At 42.5% G+C, this 22,303-nt stretch overlaps 1 protein-coding gene across 1 annotated transcript in view; it reads right to left on the bottom strand.

Moving 5' to 3' along the window:
* ZNF827 (zinc finger protein 827) overlaps positions 1 to 22,303 on the bottom strand; it is a 256,024-nt gene that overhangs the window by 188,166 nt on the left and 45,555 nt on the right. The window contains exons 3-4 of the mRNA XM_036764568.1: positions 10,790 to 10,962; positions 816 to 1,296 (exon numbers count right to left, since the gene is read on the bottom strand). Of these exons, the coding sequence (XP_036620463.1) occupies positions 816 to 1,296; positions 10,790 to 10,962 (654 nt within the window). The remainder of the gene's footprint in view (positions 1 to 815; positions 1,297 to 10,789; positions 10,963 to 22,303) is intronic.

Here is a 22,303-nt window from a genome sequence, read left to right as displayed (position 1 = left end):
AATCATCTTGGGGACTGCCATCTTCACTGAAAGACAGAACCAATTCTCAACCGACTTTTCCCCACCCTTCACATTGCCTTTAAAATTTAAAATCCTACTTCAAAAAAACTTCGTAAGCTGCCATGCAACCTGACCACATGCCCTGTCGAACCAACAATGTAGTCAGCAAAAACATTCCCCTCTCCCAATCTTGGTACCATTGCTTAACCTCTGAATAATCACAAAACAGGCTGAAGGAGAAAAAAGATGGTGACAAAGAGAAAAAGAAACCCTTGTATAATTTGCTGCAGGCTCTGGGAGTCAATGAAAAAGAGTAATGTACTTTCAGAATTTCTTTGGAAACCTTTGTGGTGTACTCACATTTAAAAAAAAAATCTACACTACCTAATGCTAATCTGTGTTTCTTTGTCCTAAGATGCCTTTAAAACTGAGATAGCAAAGAACAGATGAAATCAGATACATTCCACCCAGGCATTTTACAGAACCCAGAGCAGGGAGAAGGTAAATGGGAAACCCAAGGTCACAATGAGCTTCTGGCAAGGGACCAAGGCAAAGCTTTGGCTCCCAATGTCATTATGATCACCTTAAACACACACACACACACACACACACACACACACACACACACACACACACATACACACAAAACACAGATAAAGAACATGCAAAAAGGAAAGAAAAATGAAAAAAAAATCCGAACCCTTTCATTAACTGACTAGACCCAAACAATTGGAGCACATAGAAGGGAGGAGATAGATGTATCTCAGAGGCAGAACAAGAAAGGAGGCAGGAAGAGAGAAACCCTACTCAATTACCTGACAGCTTCATGAGAAAGTCCGACGCCATCTTCACGGAGATGTCTTGGCTGAACAACGCTGATGCGGTGTTGGCTACGTAGTCTGAGGTGTCTTTCAATTTTGTGTTGTTCATGGGTCTATCGGCAATGTTCAGGGTAAAAGAAGGGGACAGGCCATTATCTTCCTTGGGCTCTTCTTTGACCAACAAAGGTGGAATACCAGTACTGCTCTGGCTAGTCCTTTCTGGAGTTCTAGACATGACTGGAGTCCCTACTAACTCCGGGCCTGCTCCTTCTCTTTGCTGTCCCAGACAGGCACTCTCACTGAGCTGCGGGGACCCCTTCACGTCTGTTTCTGGGATCTCCTCCTTCACCTTGGCTTCTGTCCTCAGGAAGTGCTGATGGCATCGCATGTGGAGCTTCAGGCTAAAGTGACGGGAGGAAGTAAAAGGACACAGCTGGCACTGGAAGGTCTCGCCTCGGTCCTGGTGTTGATGAACCTAAGGAATGGGTGGGTGGGGTGGGGTGGGGGGGTTCAGGGGGCAGGAGAGGGAGGAACACCCATGACACATTTATAAGCTAGGTCTCATTACATATTTCCAAAACATCTACAAAATGTTCTTCTACAATACAAGCAACAGAATCAGGAAGATAAAAACCTGAAACATGTCATAGCTGTGATCTTCAAAAGAAGGGCAATAAAGTGAGCCCATAGAAGGCATGGAGCTCATTCATACAATCAAGATAATTTTTCAGCGGACAATTCATTAGGAAAAGCATTATGTTGTCATTCAGTCATTTCAGTCATGTCCAACTCTTCATGGACCCATTTGGGGTTTTCTTGGTGAAGATACTTGAGTGGTTTGCCATTTCCTTTTCCAGCTCATTTTACAGATGAGGAAACTGAGGCAATCAGATTAACTGACTTGCTTAGGGGGTCACACAGCTACTCAGTGTCTCAGGTTAGATTTGAACTCAGGACCTAATGACTCCACCCCCAGTGTTCTATCCACTGAGCCACCTAGCTGCCCTAGAAGCATCGTGGAATAGTGGCAAAGGCTCTGGATTTGAAATCCAGTGGCCCGGGTTCATAGAATCATAGATTTAGAGGTGAATGTGACCTCAGATAGCATATCTAATTCAACCTATTCAATTTTCAGATGAGGAAACTGAGGCCCAGAGAGGCTAAGAGTCTTATTCAAGGTCGTACAGATTAGTAACACCAGAAGTGAGATTTGAATTCACGTCTTCTATCTCCAACACCCCCTATCACCTAATTAAGGAAGACAGAACATCACTCTGGCTTAAAGACCAGTCTGCCACTATGTGGCCTTGGGCAAGTACCTCATCTGTAACATGAGGAAATGGGACTAAACTACTTCTAAGGCTCCTTACAGTTTTAAATCCAAGCTCCCACCATTTTTTGGCAGGATCTACCTCCCCTCTAAGCAACTAATCCCAGCTGGTAATCTTAGAGCAATAAATAATCATAAACCCAACAAACTATCCAATTTACATAATAATTAACCAGGGTCAGCATAGGTACCTTGTCAATTAATTTTCCTGACAACAATAATACTTTGCATTTATGAAACACCTTTCACCCAGAGACTTATGTGCACTTTGCAAAGAAAGTCCCATCAATTTTCAAAACACTGCTCATAGCTAACAGTATTGGACCAAGAGTTAAGAGGGCTGGGTTCTAGACCCCTTTCTCTCCTAGCTAGTCATGATACCACAGGCAAGTCACTTTATGTCTCTGGGACTCAGTTTCTTCTTCCGTAAAGTCAATAAATTTAAAATTTTTGTTACAAGGGAATGATCACTGTAGCTGAGGGAAAGGAATTTATTGAAAATATATGTGATGCGAAAGCAATAAGGATCAATTAAACTTTAAATAAACTAAAATAAAATCAGAGATCTGGGTTACATGATGAATGATCTTAAAGCAGTCTACAAGGAAATGAAGTGGGTAAGCTACTTAACCTCATTGGGCCTCAGTTTCTTCAGGGTCTTAATTTCCTCACATGTAAAATGAGGGATTGGAGTAGATGGCCTTCCATCTTAAATCTCTGAGCCTATGATTTATCACAACTTTGAAGGATATAGAAGTGAGAAGCAACATAGTACAGAGGATAGAGAGGGGAGCCCAGGAGTCAGGAATGCCTGGGTTCAAGTACCAACTGATGTGTATGACCATGGTCAATCATTTGGTGTCCCAGGCAGTTCTGGGAGACTACAAGTCACCCATTAGGTACCAATCTGCAGTCCCTATGGAGGAATTTTCCATACCTTGATTTCTCTAGTTGGAGGAAGAAAGGAAGAGAAGGGAGGGAAGGAAGGAAGGAAAGAAGGAAGAAAGGGAGGAGAGGAAAGGAGAGGAGAGGAGAGGAAAAAGATGGAGGGAGGGAAGGAAAGAAGGGAAAGAAGGAAGGGAGAGAGGAAGGAAGTGAGGAAGGGAGAGAGGAAGGAAGGAAGGAAGGAAAGAAGGAAGGAAGGAAAAAGGGAGGGAGAGCGGTAAGGATGGAAAAAGGGAGGGAAGGAAGGAAGGATAAAAAGGAGGGAAGGAGGAAGAAAGGGAGAGAGGGAGAGAAGGAAGGAAGGAGTGAGGAAGGGACAAGAAAAAGCAGGGAAAGGGATGTCAGAAATAATCCCATTTCAACGAAGGAGAAATTCAGCCACAAACGTCAGTGTTTTACACCAAAATCACACACACAAAAATCCATGTAGAATGGAACTTAGAAGCTGGGATTTCTGACTCAGAGTCTGTCTCTGCCTATTTCTTTTAAATCTCTCACAGAAGTGGACTTTTCCAAATGGAGTATAACTAAGCCTCAGACTCCAATGTGTGGCATAGGAAGAGAATGCAGAACGCTGCATCTGATTCTAATCCACCATGCACACTACCTGCAGAGGTTCCAGGGAACTTTCTCCCCCTCCTGTCCTAGACAAATTTAGTGCTTGAGAAAGTGAGGAAATAATTGCATTGGCCTGAGCCAGGCTTAATGCTGGCAGGTGCTATGTAAGCTTGTAAGCTCCCCCATTCATCTTTGCCAATGTACTTCAGTCCTGACCTGTAACACCCTTGCTATTTCAGTACTGGCCCTCCCTTGAGCAGAAACTGCCAATCGTGGAGAATTGGGCCAAAATGTTTGGGGAGTTGTGTGATCTGGACAAACAAGCAACAGATTGGAATGCAAAAAAAAAAAATAACACCCTACCTCTTTTTTCTTTTTTTTAAATTTCTGAGCAAAAGGGATTTGAACTCGGGTTTGCAAAGGTTAAAGGCTCATTCATTAACCCACTCTGCTACCTGGCCCCTCTGCAGAGATTTTCTTTCCAAGAGAGCAAGTTTTACTACAGCTGTTTACACATTCTGAATGCAGTCCAAAAGCATTATTCACCAGCCAAAACATACTTTTAAATAATGTTAAATGACCAACAAAAGCAAAGGAATTAAAAGTTAATGGTGAGATCCTGTCGCTACAGCACCCCACTGTGGCTTTTGGAAAAAAACAACGGAGGACGCCCAAGTTCCCCCAAACAGGAGTTTAATAACAGAAATAGCCACATGAACAGCCATCACCAGTAGTAGCAATGCTCTGCTAATTAAATGGCAGACTTTTTCAAACCCCCCACGCCTTTTCTTTGTGGGAGGGGCAGCAGCATCTGTCAGAGGATGTTAATACCATCTCTCTTTTATTTTATGACAATGAGTTCTAAATCCCGATAATTTCCATTTGGTGTCTAACAACGTCTTGAGAATCCAATTCAATTTCCTCCACCCCATTCTTGCTGAACCATCCTCTCCGGAGGCCCCATGGTACCGCCCCCCAAAGGCATCTGACAAAGGCTGCTAGAATCATGCCCTGAACCGAAGTGGTTAAAGGTCAGCCTACAGAAAGCTTCCAGCCCCCAGGGGAGTGCCCAGTGGGGCAGATTCCATTTCAGCAGTGTCCGGAGGAGAGAAAAAGAGAAGTGAGCTAATCCAGGAACAGAGCTCCGAAATCAGCTTCTAGTTGAGAGGAAACAATATTGAGCTGCTGCGTGTTTGGAAGTCTGGACTTCCAAAAAAAAAAATAGCCAGAGGACATGCATTTTCTAAAAATGGGCTCTGGAGTTTCATAAGTATACGCTGTGATTTGTTCCTCCTCTATTTAGGCTTGGGAAATAAATGATTGTATGACTTATTATGACTTCAGTGAACTGTTGGTAAAAATCTGCCCTTTCAGTGGAGAGGTGGAGGACTACAGATGTGGAATGAGGCATACCATCTGTGATGCTTAGATGTACCCCTGTTCCAGGGAGGGTTCTATTGGGGGAGAGGAAGTGTCATTGATGTAAAAAAAAAAAAGCACTCATTTAATTATTTGACAAAGGGTACACCTTCTTAAAAGTGTGAAGAAAAACCAATTGACACTGCTTTGACTTTCTGAACTGCCTGCTCCTTGCCTATTAAGTCTCCCATTACCTCTTGAAATGACTGTATTAACTTCACTGTGGGGCAGCTAGGTGGTGCAGTGAGTAGAGCACTAGCCCTGGAGTCAGGAGGACCTGAGTTCAAATCCAGCCTCAGACACCTGACACTTACTAGCTGTGTGACCTTGGGCAAGTCACTTAACCCCAATGGCCCTTCCTTCCCCCCTCCAAAAAAATTAATTAAAAAATTAAATTAAATTGTATTAACTTCACTGTGTACATGGATTTCTCTCCTCAAGCCCCCCTCCACAGAAGACAAGCTCTTGGAGGGCTCTTTGCAGCTCCATCACCTGGCCTAGACCTGTCACCCAATAAGTAGGTGCTAGCTGAATAGAACTTTTTCCCAAAGTGGGGAGAGGTGGGGGGGGGGGAAGATGAGGGGGAGGTCCGGGATCCCATGTCATGTTTGGCCTTGAACTTAAAGGGATATCTCATTGCTTCTAAAGCTCTCTGGGCCTGTCGCTGCAAAGCAGAGCCTGCCTAAAATCTTTTCTTCCTTCTGACTCAAAACGTACAGCCCCCTTTTCCTTTCTTCAGTGTGCTGGTCATTTTTCTGAACAGCAAATACCATACATCAAAAGGGGTTAGGAACAAGAGAGACCTCTGCAATCAATGAGTCCACCTCCCGGCCAAGATAGGGCTTCAGAGCTTTCAGCCGCTATGGCCAGAGACTCATACTGTGGCAAGGTTGAAAGTGACCTCAGAGATCATCTAACCCAAGTGCCTCGTTTTACCAGTGAGGAAAACTGACACACAGAGAGGTTAAGTGACTGTGACTTGCTTGGGCATAAAAGCTGTCTGTCTTCAGGTACCTGAAGAGCCATACCATGGAAGGGGACTGGATGTGTTCTGGACTATGGGACGATGAAGTTGTACTAACAACACCAGGAATAACAACTGATGCTCATATGGTGTTTTAGGATTTACAAAATGCTTGACACACATTATCTCACAACATGATCTGCACAACCTCTCTGGGAAGTAAGCACGGTCCTTACCCTCATTTTATAGATTTACAGGAAACAGAGACCCAGAGGAATAAAATTACTTACCCAGGGTCACACAGTCAGTTTAGAGACAGAGCTAAGTCTAGAACCCAAGACTTCCGAATTTTAGTTCAGCACTCTTTCTATTATACCAAACAATAGCATGAAACAGTAGCTGGGGCACTGGAGTCAGAGATGTGAGTTCTAATCCTGCCTCAGACTCTAGCAGACACAATAGGACTTACTCTTTCTTTGTCTTAGTTCCTTCATCTGCAAAGTGAGGGTTAAAAATAGTTCCTCTATTTCTGAGGGGTGCTGTGAGGGTAAAATGAGATAATCTGAGCCTGCGACTTTTCAAACCTTAGCTTGATGTATACACACATACATACACATTATATATATATATATACACCCAAATATATAGTGTATATATGTGTATATACATGTGTGTATACGTGTGTGCTTGTGTATGCATGTGTGTGCATATTTATATGCCTATGGGGTTGTGTATGCATGTGTGTACATGTATATATAGAAATATATGTTTATATATATACACATATATGTATATCTGTGTATATGTATATATTTAACTAGGATTATCTCTGCAGCTCTCCCTTTATTGGGTTCAGCTTTAACTTAGGAGACTATGAAGTCGCTTCCCTCTGACCCATTTATCTAGGAAGGTTGTAAAAACATTTAATGAAGATAGGAAATAACCCCAAGAAAACTAGAAATATTACTAAATATACTTCAAAAGCTGGCCAGGAGAGGGATAGAAGGCAGAGGAAGGGAAGTGTTCCATTTTGTGAAGGTAAATTTCCATGTCCACTCACCAGAAGCCTAAATGAGCTGTAGCCTAACAGGTTAAGGGACCATGAGTTTAAATAAACTAGTAGTTTCACCCAACTGCTTTATTGTACCGGTTATTGATTTGTTCTGGGAGCATTCTGAGTCCCCATGACCCACACAGACCCTGCCGCTCTCAGCTGCAACTCAGCCGTAGCCTAAAGTCTGTCTCGGATCATCAAGGCATCCAACACATCTTCCTCTATCTACTTTCAGGGTCAATAGTCCTTTCCTTTAAAACTACAGCTTTAAAAATAGGCTGGTTAAGTGACCTTGAGCTGAGGCAAGGCACTCAGGTTGCTGGGCCAGAGTCAAGCTTCCTGCTTAACCAATGCTTTAAATTAGCTAGATCCCACTTCTAAGCACAACATACTATACAGTATCTAAAAGGAGTTTTTGTGATAACAGGAACTTCCTGCAAGCCAGTTCTTTCTAATTCAATCCTCACTGTGCAGGTTTAAAATCTGAGTTCTATTGCTTTGAAGAGGGAGGGGGATCTAGACCACGAAGTATAGTACAAGTCAACTTCCATTCAGAGCCTTCTATTAACCAAATGCAAGAGGGGAAGAACACCTCACTTTTAGAAAAGAAGAGTTAAAAAACCAAGCTCACATTTGGAGTTCAGTTCTTAGAACAACAGCTTCCAGCGTACATTACAAAATTTCAGAATCCCAGGGTTGGAAGAGATCTCAGACACTGTCTAGTGCAGGGAGTCTTAACCTCTTTGGCATCCCAGACCCCCTTGGTGGTCAGGTGAAGCTTATGGACCCCTTCTTGGAATAATGTTTTTAAATAATTGAAGTAAATGTTAAATTTCAGTTAGAGGTTAGCAAAAACAAAGATGTTGTTTTGTTCTCCCATCCAAGTTCCCAAACCCACTGAAATCTATCTACCGACACTTTAGGGGTCCCCAGACCCCAGGCATCAAAGCCCTGACTCAGTGGAACACTGCACCTAGGCTAGAATTCCCTCTAAAACAGACCAGATAATGGGCTAAAGTGAAGTAGGATCCCACGCCTTCCCAAGGCAGCCCATTATGCCTTTGGGCAGTTCTATGGGTCAGGAAGTTTTTGCCTTGTGTCAAACCTACATCTGCCCCTTGACAACTTTCATACACTGCTCACTGTTCGGCTGTCTGGGGCCAAGGAGGACAAGACTATCCTCTCTTTCACATGAAAACCCTTATGATATTTGAAAACAGTTCTCATGCCTCGTCTCCCTAAGTCTTCTCTTTTCTAGGGCATACAAATTAGGTTTGATTAAATTCTATTTCAAAGGTATTAGTCACCTACTATGTGCCCAGTACCATCTCAGGTATTAGGGACATTAAAAAAAAAAAAAAGAATGGGTCCTACCACCAAGGATCTTAGACGCTCCTGGAATTCTTCCTCTAACCAATCCTCAAACAGCATGTTCTTGAGGCCTGTGACATCCTGCCTTCCTCTGACAGGTATTCAGACATATTTATCAACGTTCTTTATAAAATGTGAATGTCCTGCTCCATATATGGTCTGACCAGTAGGAATATCACCACCTGAGTCCTGGATGTTATGACCTTATTATTAACATAGAGTACAATCAAATTAACTTTTTTGGGCTGTATTATCATATTATTGACCAACGTTGAGCCAACAGTTCACTAAACCCAGATGATTTTTCTGCAGAACTGTTTTCTAACCGTGACTCCTCCATCTTGTATTTGTCAAGATCTTTCTAGACCTTGCCTCTGTCATCTATCCATTAGCTATGCTTCCAAGTTGGGTATTATGGGCAAATCTGATAAGCCTGCCATCTATGCTTTCATCTAAGTCACTGTTAAAATTGTTAAATAGCATAGGACAATAATGGGTACCTTCGAAACTTCACTGAAGACCTCCTCCCAAGCTGGTGTTAAACCATTAACATTGAAACTTCGAATCTAGCAACTCATCCCTTTCCAAATCTACCGAACTTTACTATGGCAGTCCACCAAAGGCCTGTCAAATGCTTGACTAACAGTCAGGTAAACTGTGCCTACAATGCCCCCACATATCATAGGGTCAGTACCCATTCAGCCTCATTGTCAGTCCCTTTCATAGCTCTGGTGTTAGAACAATGACCCCTAGTATTCAGGGTCATCATTCTAAGATCCTGCTGTACCTTACATCAATGATTTCTTTATATTCTAATATACTATGCTTACTGAGGCAGGGCAGTAGATTAATGGATTTAAGAAAGACATTCAACAAGAAAATCTGAAACAGAGGTTTTCTGGCAATAAAGGATCCAGAAAGACTCTCAGAGATCATCCCTTCTCTTGCCTTTTATTTTTAGGAAACTCAGGCTCAAAGATAAAGGAATTTTGGCTGGAATTAGAACCCAGGTTTCTGTATTCTTGGTCCAGGGCTCTTTACATCTTTGAGATATCCAGAAAATTAATGTAATCGACAACATTCCTTTCCAGTTTAATTAGACTGAATTTTTCAACCATATCCCCACTACTAAGGAATAATCATTATCACCAGGATCATGAACGATTTATGTTAGATTGAACTGTCTATTTAACTAGCCTTTCTAAATCATGTACCTGAATAGAACAGGACCGAATTCAGTTCTCTGTAGCCTCACCATGGGCACCATAACAGAAACACTAATACCTTGTGACTAGACAAATTCTACTAGACCATGAGCAACTTGAGGGAGCAACTTATCCAAACTGTGCACCCAGGGCATCTGAGAAATGTTGGTTGTGATGGTGGTTACTAATGGATCCCAAAGGTATCTCTGACCATTAGGGAAGCTCACTTCCAACAGCAAGGAAAGCAAACTAATACAGTCTCATAAGAAAAGACTTCTCATGGATTTCAGAAAAACCTGGAAAGAAAGACTTACATGAACTGATACCAAGTGAAGTGAGCAGAACCAGGAGAACATTGTATACAGTAACAGCAACATTGTGCCATGATTAACTATGATAGACTTTGTTCTTCTCAGCAATACAATGATCCAAGACAATTTCAAAATACTCGAGATAGAAAATGCTAACCACATCCAGAGAAAGAACTATGGAGTTTGAATGCAGATCGAAGCATACTATTGTCACTTTTTTTTTGGTTTGTTTTTTTCTTATTCGTGATCTTTCCTTTTTGTTCTGATTCTTCTTTCACAACATGACTAATGTGGAAATATGTTTAACATGATTATGCATGTATAACCTGTATCAGATTGCTTGCTGTCTTGGGGAGGGGGGGGAGAAAATTTGGAACTCAAAATTTTACAAAAATGAATGCTGAAAACTATCCTTATATGTAATTAGAAAAAAAAAATACTATTAAGGTAAAAAAAAAAAAAGACTCCTCAGATGCCTCAGAGGATTCCTTAGATGCCAGGCCTGGAGTCAGGAAGATTTATCAACTTGAGTTCAAATCTGGCCTTAGACACTTACTAGCTATGTGACCTTGGACAAGTCACTTAACCCTGTTTGTCTCAGTTTCTTCATCCCTAAAATGAGCTGGAGAAGGAAATGGCAAATCACTTCAGCATTTTTGCCAAGAAAAGGTCATGAAGAAACAGACATGGCTGAAACAACTGAACAACAACAAACATGGTTAATCTGTCATAGATGATCTGATGCATGTGTGTTCTTGGGGACATCCCCCACATCTCCCCCACCCTGTGGTCCTAGTAAGGGAGGGCTTACCTTCATATGGGATTTGAGATTGTCCTTGCGGGCACACCGGAATGGACAGAGAGGGCACTGGTGACTTTTTAAACCGGTGTGAATCACCATGTGCCTCTTCCAGTAACTCTTCCGTTTTATAACCAAACCACATATCGGGCACTGGAAAGGTTTTCCTCCTTCTTCTTCTGGGGCTTAGAAGAGGGAGAAAGAAAAAAAAAAGGTGGGGGAATAAATTAAAGGCATTCATTGCTGGTCTGCTTTCAGCAAGTTATAAAAACCCCCAAATGAATTGGTCTTTTCTTGACATTTCATAAACTTCATCCACAATGAGAATTCATCATGGATTATTTTAGTGTGTTCATTCAGTGGCCTCCTGTCTGGTTCCATCTTCTCACCCTATGATCATCCTGTCTTTATGAAAAAATTCCTGCCCCCACGTCTGGCCCCCAAGGACCATCATTAGCTATGTTGACCAGTCTGGAGCATATGTGCTTTGTCTTGCCTGCCCTTGACCCCTGCCTGGTGATCTACATGAACCTGGAGATTCTCAACTTCTACAGCTTAGCATCTTGAACAATGTAGATGTATCATCACAGAGGAAACAGGTGTTCCAGAGGCTGCATCTACATTTTTGTATAAGGATAATGGAGAAAGAAAATAAAAATCAGACTGAACCCACAAAATCATCCACAACTCTTATGCAGAGCAGAGCATGTGGCGTCACTAGCCTCACATGCTGAACTCCAGTGGAGAATGATTCCAGAACCCCTGCTGTCCTGCTTGTTTGGGTATGGCTGGAGCAGATGCTGCTGCCACGTTAGCCATCAGGGGGTCCCCGGGTCAGGCCTTGCTTCCCCCCCCTTCTTTCTGTTCTTCTGTTTGCCCCTAGAGGCAACGGGCTGCTCTCCCAGGCATGCAGACTTGCAGCTTGGGCCCCTTTTAAAAGAGGAGGCACCTAGCCCTGTCCTTCGGCACACACCAGCCGCTCAGTAAGTATCTGTGGAATGTTTGAATGAAAAGTTATGCAAGGCAAGTGGTGAATGCTTCCATTTCACAGAGAGAACTAACTGCCTCTGTGGGACAAAAATAGGAAAAATTCTGCCCCAAAAAGAAAAAAAAAAGGAGTGTGTCTTCACTCAGCAGTCACATCAAATCATGTTGTCCAGTGTCATAGCTGACCTTGCATTATCTGCATATAAGAAATGAAAAAAGTCTCTAGCTGAGGACTTCGAGTTTTCTCTGTTAATTACCAGGAATCAGTAATATTTCCCAAGTGCCTGATTATAAATGACCTCATTACTTATTTATTATCTTCTCAACCATTAGTCTCTACCTGCAAAGAGCTATTCAAATTGCAAGGTCTCCAGTGAAAGGAAAGGAGCTGATAAGAGCTCAAAGATAATGCGGAGACATTCCAAAATGCCACCTTATTCCCCAGCTGCATGGAGATGTCAGCGATCATGCCTTTTCTGATTTAAGCAGGCTGGCTTAGGTTAGGCCACCAGCTAGACAGCGAGGCCGCTTTCTAAGAGTGCACTGCTCAAGACTGCCCTGGCTCCTTCAGCCTGGGCCACTCGCCAGTGAAGACGGGTCCTCCTCCTGCTTGCTTAACAGGTGACTAGAGGAAATATCAGTGTTAGTACTCACTGAAATTAATCAATTCGGGAAAGAGGACTTTACAAAAAGTTTCCTTTCATCCTCTCATTATTTTTCTCCCATTTCCTCTTGCCTTGCTTTCTCCTATCTGCCTCCTTGGAAGGTTCTGCTTCATGGTCTCACCGAGGGTAAGGAGATGACCCAGAGTACTCTAGGGCTCTACCTGGGGAGCGAAATCTCTGAGAAGTCCCATTGCCCTGGAAAGGATTTGAGGATGGATCTAGTCATGACAGGCTCAAAGACTTGGAGTGAGAAGCAGCTTGAGAGGGTTTATTCAACCCCTTCATGTTACAGATGGGGAAATTGAGACTCACAGAGGTTATGCAGCTTGCCCAAGGCCAGTAAATGATAATGATGATGAGACTGTTGTGCCTTAAGGTTTGAAAATCACTTTACAAATTTTATCTCATTCGAACCTCACAGCAACCCTAGGGAATAGGGGCTATTATTATCCCCATTTTACAGATGAGAAAACTGAGCCAGACAGAGATTAAGGAATTGTGCCCAGGGTCACACATCTGAGGATAAGCATCTGAGGCTGAATATGAACTCAAGTCTTCCAGACTCTAGGTCCAGCCTCTAATCCAGCTGTCTCTGTGCCAAGCGAGTGGCAGAATTGGGATCTGAACTCAGAGCATAGGATCATAGGTTCACAGAGTTAAGAACTGGAAGGGATCTTAAAAGTCATTTAGTTCAACCTCTGCATTTTACAGATGAGGAAACTGAGTCCCAAGGTCACTCAGGTGGAAGTAGCAGAGCTGGGGTTTCATCTAGGTCCTTTGATTCCAAGGGGCAGCTAGGTGGCATAGAGGATAGAGCCCTGGACTTGGAATCAGGATAACTCATCTTCCTGAGTTCAAGTCTGGCCTCAGACACTTATTAGATGTGGGACTCTGGGCAAGTCACTTCACCCTGTTTGCCTCAGTTTCCTTATCTGGAAAATGAGCTGAAGAAGGAAATGGCAAACCACTCCAGTATCTCTGTCAAGAAAACCCCAAATGGGTCATGAAGAGTCAGACACAACTGAAAACAAATGAACGGACCAGATTCCCAATCCAACATTCTTCCCACTGCCCCACACAGCCTCCTACAGATGACAGATACATACACATACATATATATATATATATATATATGTATGTATGTATGTATGTATGTATGTATGTATATTAGCAGAAGTCTAGGCTAACTTAGTTGGGAGAGTCTTACTACCAGATTTTTGGGGACCAGTAAGCTTACAAAAGTCATCCAGTAAAGCACAAAAGAGTTGAAATTGGCATTATGTGATGAAAACAAGGATTTTTAAAAATTATTAAAGGATTTCTATACTAATTGCTCTTACAGGATTTTTAAAATTCAGGTCCCACTATACTTCCCATTTTCTATCCTTCATTGAGACTGCCAAAAGCTATGAGACCGAACTTCAGGTTACACATTCAGAATGATATAAAACAAGCCCCTTCATGTTTCAGTGGATGGAGAGCTAAGCCTGGGGTTAGAAAGTTCAACTCTGGCCTCACACATTTGCATCTGGGTTACTCTGAGCTAGTCACTTAATCTCTGCCTCAGTTTCCTCAATTGTAAAAACAGTCTCAATTTCCTAATCTAAACATGGGGTCATTTGGCTATATGACTCTGAGGATCTCTTCTGGCTCCACATCTATGATCTATATGACCCTCCCCGCCTCCCCTTGATTCTTTAATAATCTATTTGATATTTCACATGCATCCTATCTGAACACAATTGAATTTATTTTATCTTCCCTGATTAGATTTAGGGAGGGACACTTGGATTCCACTTAAAATAAACTATATGCATGTGCTACACAAATTAGGCTATGTCTTGATAATGTGGGTAGTTTTAATGGGGAGGAACTTCCTTCAAACGCTAAAATAAGGTCAGGTTCTACAGGATAACACTGCCCAGCACAGCGAGACCAGAAAGGAAGGTGATGATGTCTAGATCAATAAAGGTTAACGATGCAATGATCTGAGCCAAAGTTTGATATGCATATGAATTTTTCTAGAACATTTGAGACTTCTGCTTGCAAACGCTAGTTCTGGGGCAAGTGACCCTTACTGATCTATTGAAGTCATTCATTCTTCCAGCACCAAGTGCTGAGCCTGAGGCAACGTGACCACTTATTCAGAAATGACATTTGTTCTGGATGTTGGGTATCTGAAGTTGGCAGTGGGTATTCATTTAAAAAAAAAATAAGACTGACAGGCGGTTTACCTTGTTGAACAAGTACTTAAAACATCCTGTTCCCTAGCAGGTTTCATTAAGCTGTATCATTACATGGTAGATAGGGAGACCTGGTCTCCAGCATTTACTGGCTGTACGTTATCATAGACAGGAATGTCATACTCTCTAAATTAAAGTGATTTTCCTCAAGGTAAGTCTGACCGAGTCAGCCTTTCCTCCTACAATAAACTCCCGTGGCTCCCCATTACCCCTAGGATCAAATAGAAACTCTTCTCTTTGGTATCTAAAGTTTTTCACAAACTAACTTCCTACCCCATCCTACCTTCCCAAATCTCTTTAACATTACTCCCCTCCAAGGACTCTTCAGTCTAGCCATAATGGCCTGCTTGCTCTTGTTCATACATGTTCCTCCACCTCCCATCTCTGTGCTTTTGCACCAGCTGTACCTCATGCCTAGAATGCTCTTCCTTCTCACCTCTGCCTCTTGAATTGCCTAGTTTCAAAGCTCAGGTCAAATGCTTCCTTCTGTACAAGGGCTTTCCCGCTGCTACTGTTTTCCCCTCTAGTGTTACTTTGTGTCTGCTTTATATTTGTGGGGTGTGTACGTGTGTGCGCCTGTGTATACAAAGACATACATAGATACTGAGATAGATACTGCTTTGTGTATTACCATATACACGTTTTATATCCCGATGAGTGTATAAAATACACACACATTTACATATATATGGACATGTCTCCTCCACTAGAATGTAAACTTACTGAGAACAGGAACTATCCCACTTTCACCCATGTACCTCCTTAGATTATCACATGATAAGTGCTTATTAATTTCAAGCTTGCTAGATTGAGCCTTGGTTTCTTTATTTGTGAATTAAGACCTACAGTATCTATCTCCTGGGGTTGTTCTGAGTACAAATTTGATAATGTTCACAAATCTAATTCAATTCAGTAAATATTCCTTAGGCTTCTAGTAGCCAGTGTGTATGCAAAAATGAACAAAAAGAAATAGTTCCTCCGTTTAATGAGCTTACATTCTACGTATGTGTATGTCTACATAGATATCTATACGCATATACCCATAACTAGATAAAAAGTTCTTTTAAGAGCTAAAAAACATTAACAACTGGAGGGATCAGTAAAGACCTCACTGCGGGGAGGTGGTCCTTGAACTGGGTTTTGAAGGCAGCTAGCGGATTGATTCTGAAAGGCAGCAGTGGTGAGGAGAGCACTAAAGCACTTGGCTAATTGTAAATGTCCAGCATCTTCGTCATCCCCATTATTGTTACTATTAATAATATTACCAGTGTTGTCAAGCCAGACCCCATCCAAAAAAAAAGGAACTTACAATATATACGTAGGGCACGCATACACACATATATATGTATGTACATCCATGCCCACAAATAGCCCCAGCCTGGGTGGTGAAAGCTGGCTTGCAGCTCCAGTCTGGCCCCAGCTCCCAGAGCCGAAGACTCCTCATAACAGCAGACAGACTTTTTCAATGGCCATAAGTCACTCAAGCATTCCTTCTCTGCCCCATCACTATAATGGCTCCCCTTTACATGCTTCTTTAAGGTTTACAAAGGGCTTTCCTCAACACAACTTGGTGAGTTTGGAGGGTGCTGGTTAATAATCATTCTCTTTTTACAGAGGTGGGGACTGTCTGGTCCTCCCTCAGCTAAAGGGACCAAGCGTTAGGGCCAGGCCTCAAACGTCGGCCTTCTGACAACAGGGCCCGGGCTTATTATACCCCCTAGCGACTCATTACGTCAGATGGACACCAGAGCCAAAGGTCTAAGAGCACTAATGAGCGGGGTGGTATTGGGGAAAGCACACCACCTCTAGAAACTGAGGAAGTGAGTTCAAACCTGCCATGGTTACCACATATCACTTCTGTGACCTCAGGCTAGTTAGTAGCTTTGCCTTTCTTGGATTCAGTTGTCTCCTCTATAAAATAAGAGGATTGGACTCTAAATAAAACCTCTAAGGTGCCTTCCAGCTCTAAATGTAGGATCCTGAGAAGCCAAGGATAAAAGTGGTCGACACAATCAATCACTTGGGTCAGGGAGAGTTCACTTCAGCCAAGACTAAGGCAGAAGTCAATGGTTTGGGAGAAGAAAGGCTCAGAGCTTAGGCCTGACAGGGAGATGGTAAGAAGGGGGGAGAAAGGGAGTGAAGAAAGCAGCTGGGGGAAAGGAGAGAGACGCCCTGGTACAGGCCCTCATCACCTCATACATGGACTATTCTCTCTTTTCACACTCCAATCTATCCTCTGACTGTCAAAGTGATATTTCCAAAACTCAGGTCTGACCACATCACTCCCCCACCCTCCCACCCCCTCAGTCCCACACTCAATAAATTCCAGTGGTTCCTTCTTACCTCCAGGATGAAATATAAAATCATCTATTTGACATTCAAACCTTTCATAATCTAACCTCCCCCGCCCTCCACCTTTCTAATCTTCTTCAGTGACACCCGTCACCTTGTTGTTTCTCAAACAAGACACTCTACCACCCATCTCCAGGCATTTTCCCTGGCAGTCCCTCATACCTGGAATGTTCTCCTTCCTCAGCTTCACCTGCCAACTTCCTAGACTTCTTTTAAGACAAATTTAAAATCCCACCTTCCACACAAAGCCTTTCCTGATAGCCCTTCATTCTAGGGCCTTCCCCTCTGTTGACTATTTCCAACTTCTCCTACATAGAGCTTATTTGTTTGTACAAAGTTGTCTGCATGTTCTCTCTTCCACTAGAAGGTGAGCTCCTTGAGAGAAGGGACTGTCTTTTTTGCCTTTCTTTGTATCTCCAGAACTTAGCACAGTGTGCTTAATAATTATCCACTGACAGCTAAGACAATGCATGGTTTCAAGTAGGAGGGGAAGGGCCAGGTTTGAAGAAAGGGAAAGCAGCATGGGATGGTGAAAGAACATTGGACCTTGGTTCAGGAGACCTGAGGCCATATCTGACTGCCATTTACCTGTTCTGAGTGTGACTATGGCCAAGTCACTTCCCCAGTCTGAGACTCCTTTTGTAAGCTGTAGATAACATTTTGTACCACCTTTCTCCCAGGGCTATTGTGAGAAAAGTACTGTATACATTTTCAGCTGCTACTGAAATATTGTTAAATGTTATATTAAATGTTACAGAAATATGATTAAAATAAACCTCAAATTTTAAATGAAAGAAGGTTGTAACAGTTTGATAAGTCTCAGAGGGAGTGATAATGCCTGCAAAAGTGCACAAGGCTGTGTGTGAATCAAACTTATGTTAACGCCCACAAAAAGAACCCAACCTGTTTGTACAATGTACAGATAGGACTTGCCTACACACAGAGAGAAATTTGATTCATAGCTTAAGGAGATATTTTTTAAAAGTGCTTTTGCTAGGGTTCGAAAATAGTTGAAATCCTTTTTAAAAAATGCTTTCACCGAGTAGTAGAAAGTAAGTTATAAAGCAAGGTATCAATGATTACAACGTAAATAGAAGTACAAAAACTGAAATTGGATGCCTGTAATTATAATGACAGAGAAGCTTATCCCTGAAGCAGTCAAGAAAATGCGCCTCCTTCCCTCCCTCCCTCTTCCCTCTTTCCTTTCTGTGTCATTTCACTCATCAGAATATGACCAGGAGCTGATTTGCTTATCTCCATTGCTTGGCACACAGAAGGCACTTAATAAATACTTTTCCAGTCCATTTGCAAACAGGAAGGGGGTAGAAGGATCTATGAGTGATGAGTGTGGACGACTGTATATCTGCAAGAGTCAGGCGAAGTGTTGGTTGGTTTTTGGTGATAGAACAACAAAAGATATCAATACCTTTTTTAAAAGCAATGTGTGACCCTAGCAGAAGAAAACTGAATGAGGATGAACAGACAAAGAATCACAGTGGGGACTCAGCAGTGGCTGGAAAGTTCTTATGATACTTCATACGTTGAAATACATTTAAATCTAAAAGTTACTAAGCAAGTTGAGTTGGCTGCACTCGTATCTATATGGGTTTGGGGGTGGGTGGGAGGGCATTTGGTCCTCACCTAGGATTTCATCCCCATAGAGAATTCCAGAACTATTTGTCCCAACGCAAATCAGCCACTGTTGTAACATTGAAAATCCTAGAGAGTTGCCTGGGTCACTAAGAGGTCAAATGACTTGCCAGGGTTACCAAGCACAATATGAACCTAATTCTTCTTGACTCTGGAAGCCAGCTCTCTATCCCTCACACCATGGTGCCTCTCCAATATTGTCTTTCACAAAACATTTGGTGGGGGGTTGGGGGAACTTGTATAAACTGGAATGAATAGGACCATGGGATTGAGAGCTAAAAGGGGCTTCTGAGATCCTATAGCTCAATCCTTTCACTTTACGGAAGAGGAAACTGAGTCCCAGGGAAGGAATGTGACTTCTTCAAAATGAAACAGGCAGTAACAGATTTAGATCTGAACTCAGGTCCCATGACTCCAAAATCTAGGGTTCTTTTCACAAACGCTTAAAGCCCAACCTTACTTTACAGATAGATAAGTAAAGTCCCAAACAGGAGCAGCTAGGTGGCACAGGATATAGAGTGCCGGAAGGCAGGAAGACTTATCTTTGTGAGTTCAAATCTAGCCTCAGACACTTACTAGCTGCGTGACCCCGGGCAAGTTGTTTAACCCTGTTTGCCTCAGTTTCCTCAATTGTAAAATGAGTTGGAGAAGGAAATGCCAAACCATTCCTGTATCTTTGCCAAGAAAACTCCAAATGGGGTCACAAAGAGTCAGACACAACTGAACAAGAACAACAAAGTTGCAAGAGCTTCAGTGACTTACTCAAGGTCCTATGGGTTGCTTCAATGTTAGGAGGCCTGGGTTCTAACCCTAACTCCCACTCTAGTGGTTTTTCCATTACATAAAGTATTAGCTCACATTTATATAATGCTTTAAGGTTCGCAAGTCGGTTTCCTCACAATAACTCTCTGAGGCAGACCGTGCAAGCATTTTTGTGTCTATTTTCCAGATTAGGAAACTGAGACCCAGAGAGATGAAGTCAACCAGTAAGCAAGAAAGCCAGCCTTTGAGCCCAAGCCTCTCCTGAGAAGTCCAACTCACTTCTATTGTACCATGCAAACAAAGCACTCCTGCTGAATGTACACACCCTTTTTATTGATCATTATTTTAATTTATCAGGTTTTTAATCAACAAGTGTTTTTAATAACATGCCACACCTATAATTTGTTTTTAATGCCTGAATTAAATTTTCCTTTGTATTTGGAAATGCCTCATCTTCTTTGGGTGGTTGGGGTTAATGCTAGCACCTCCCTCACAGAGTGTTGTGAAATTCAAAAGAGATAATATAGATGAAGTGCTTTGCAAACCTTAAAGTACTGTATACACATATATATATACACACACACATATACACACACACACACATATAGATAGATAGATACAGACAGACAGACAGACAGACAGATAGATAGACAGATAGATAGACAGATAGATAGATAGATAGATAGATAGATGTTATCTGCTATTATTGTTTATTTTCTCAGAAGGCCAAAACCAAATGAGTACTTTCTGCATAAAAGTCCTAACACACACACACACACACACACACACACACACACACACAAGGAGACCTAGAAATCTAGGTGCTGGGCTGCCCTCACTTTGTGCAGCAATGATCTGTGTGCCTGTCCCCCCAACCCCATCATGGAACATGCCACTGCTATTATGAATGGAAAGAACAGCGGATAGAGAATCACAAGATTTAAGGCCCTAAGAGACTAATTTAAGGAATTTAGAGATTATTTGGTTCAAACAGTACATTTTCCAGACCAAGAACCTGAGGCCTAGAGAGGTAAGATCCCTTCATCCCTGGAATGCTCTCCCTGTTCACCTTCACCTCTTTTTTTTTTTTGAGGGGAGAAGGGAAGGCAATTGGGATGAAGTGCCCAAGGTCACACAGCTAGTAAGTGTGTCAAGTGTCTGAAGCTGGATTTGAACTCCTGGGGCTCCTCCTGACTCCAGGGCTTGTGCTCTACTCACTGCACCACCGAGCTGCCCCACACCTTCACCTCTTATGGTTTCATTCATTCAAAGCTCAAGCCCCCTGCTACAGGAAAGGTCTGATGATCAGAATGGTTAGTCCCCCTAATAATCTTGGGTAGCTTGATGGAGGTGACAATCCTTCTGCTGGGGCTGGGGCCAGGAAGAACTGAGTTCAAATCCAGCCTCTAACACTGGCTCAACTATAAGATGAGAATAGTAACAGCACCTATCTCACAGACTTATCATGAGGATCAAATGAGTTAATTATTTGTAAAGTGCTTGCACGTAGTAGGTTGCTTAACAAATGCTTGTTTCCTTCCTTCCTTTCTCCCTTCCTCTATCCCAGGAAATTGCTTCGTGTTTACTTCGCTCAGAATTTGTATTTATCTGTATATATGTTATTTCCCTCCACCCTCTTCCTAAGTAATCTTCTTAAGTAAAGCATAGCTCATCTTCCTTTTTGTCTTCCTATCCTCTATCCCTCCATTCCTCCATGGCCCAGTGCGGTGGGTGTGTTTAGAAATGCTTATTGCGTCCATGGGAATTGAATTGCCTGGTTCCAGGTCCCATTGGTCACCAGTGCTGGGGATTGACCCTGAGTCCTCCTCAGAGCCAGAGTTCCCTCCAGTACCCGAGGACAGCCTAGAATTTGAGTAGAATTTGAGTCCCCATTCTATCACTTACTACGGCAAGAGGAAAAAGTCAAGTCACAGCTGAGGGGCTTGGTCTTCTCATCTGAAAATGATATACGAGAAAGTGGGGGCTGAATTTGGATAACATCTGGGATCCCATTATTCTAAAATGAAGATGGGGAACTTTAGAGCTGGAAGGGGCCTTGGAGAACATCTAGCTAACCCCCACACTCTCATCGATTTACAAACATCTGCTTGTTTTTCAGTAGTGTCCAACTCTTCATGACCCCATTTGAGGTTTTCTTGGCAAAGACACTGGAGTGGTTTTGCCATTTCCTTCTCTACCTCATTTGACAGATGAGGAAACTGAGGTAAACAGGGTTAAGTGACTTGACCAAGGTCACACAAGTAGAAAGTATCTAAGGTCAGATTTAAACAGGAAGATGAATATTCCTGACTCCAGGCCTAGCACTACATCCATGGTGCCACGTAGCTGCTAATTTTACAAATGAGGAAACTAACATTAACCCAGGCTCTCTGATTTTAAATCCAGTGCCCCTCCCCACTCCATCATACTACTTCTATTACCTACACCTGCCACGGTGTCACTGAGAGGTCAGAGCTTTGTAAATAATAACATGCGCTCCAATGATTTCATAATCAGAAATGGTGATTGTTTCTTCAAACTATATTGGAGAAAACAGAACGATCAAAGGAGGGGTAGGATCCACACTTAGGAAGATAATAACAGACAACAGAGAAAAAAGCTAAATTATTCAACTTCTGTTTTGTTTCCATTTTCTCAAAAAGAATAATCCTTAAACTGGAAAGGACAGGAGGGGAATTGTGAATCACAGGTTAAAAGCCCAAGATTAGTGAGATAGAAAGAAAGCACCTAGCTGCTTTTGATGAGTCCGGGTCACCAGCCCCAGACAAACTGCTCTCCAGGGCACTGAATGAACTGGCTCACATGAGACTGCTGAGCTTCTGTAAGTGATCTCAGAAAGATCCCAG

This window comes from Trichosurus vulpecula, chromosome 6, assembly GCF_011100635.1.
Source record: "Trichosurus vulpecula isolate mTriVul1 chromosome 6, mTriVul1.pri, whole genome shotgun sequence".
NCBI lineage: Eukaryota > Metazoa > Chordata > Mammalia > Diprotodontia > Phalangeridae > Trichosurus > Trichosurus vulpecula.
The sequence above is the reverse complement of the archived record's forward strand: the minus strand, read 5'-3'. Positions and strand labels throughout refer to the sequence as shown.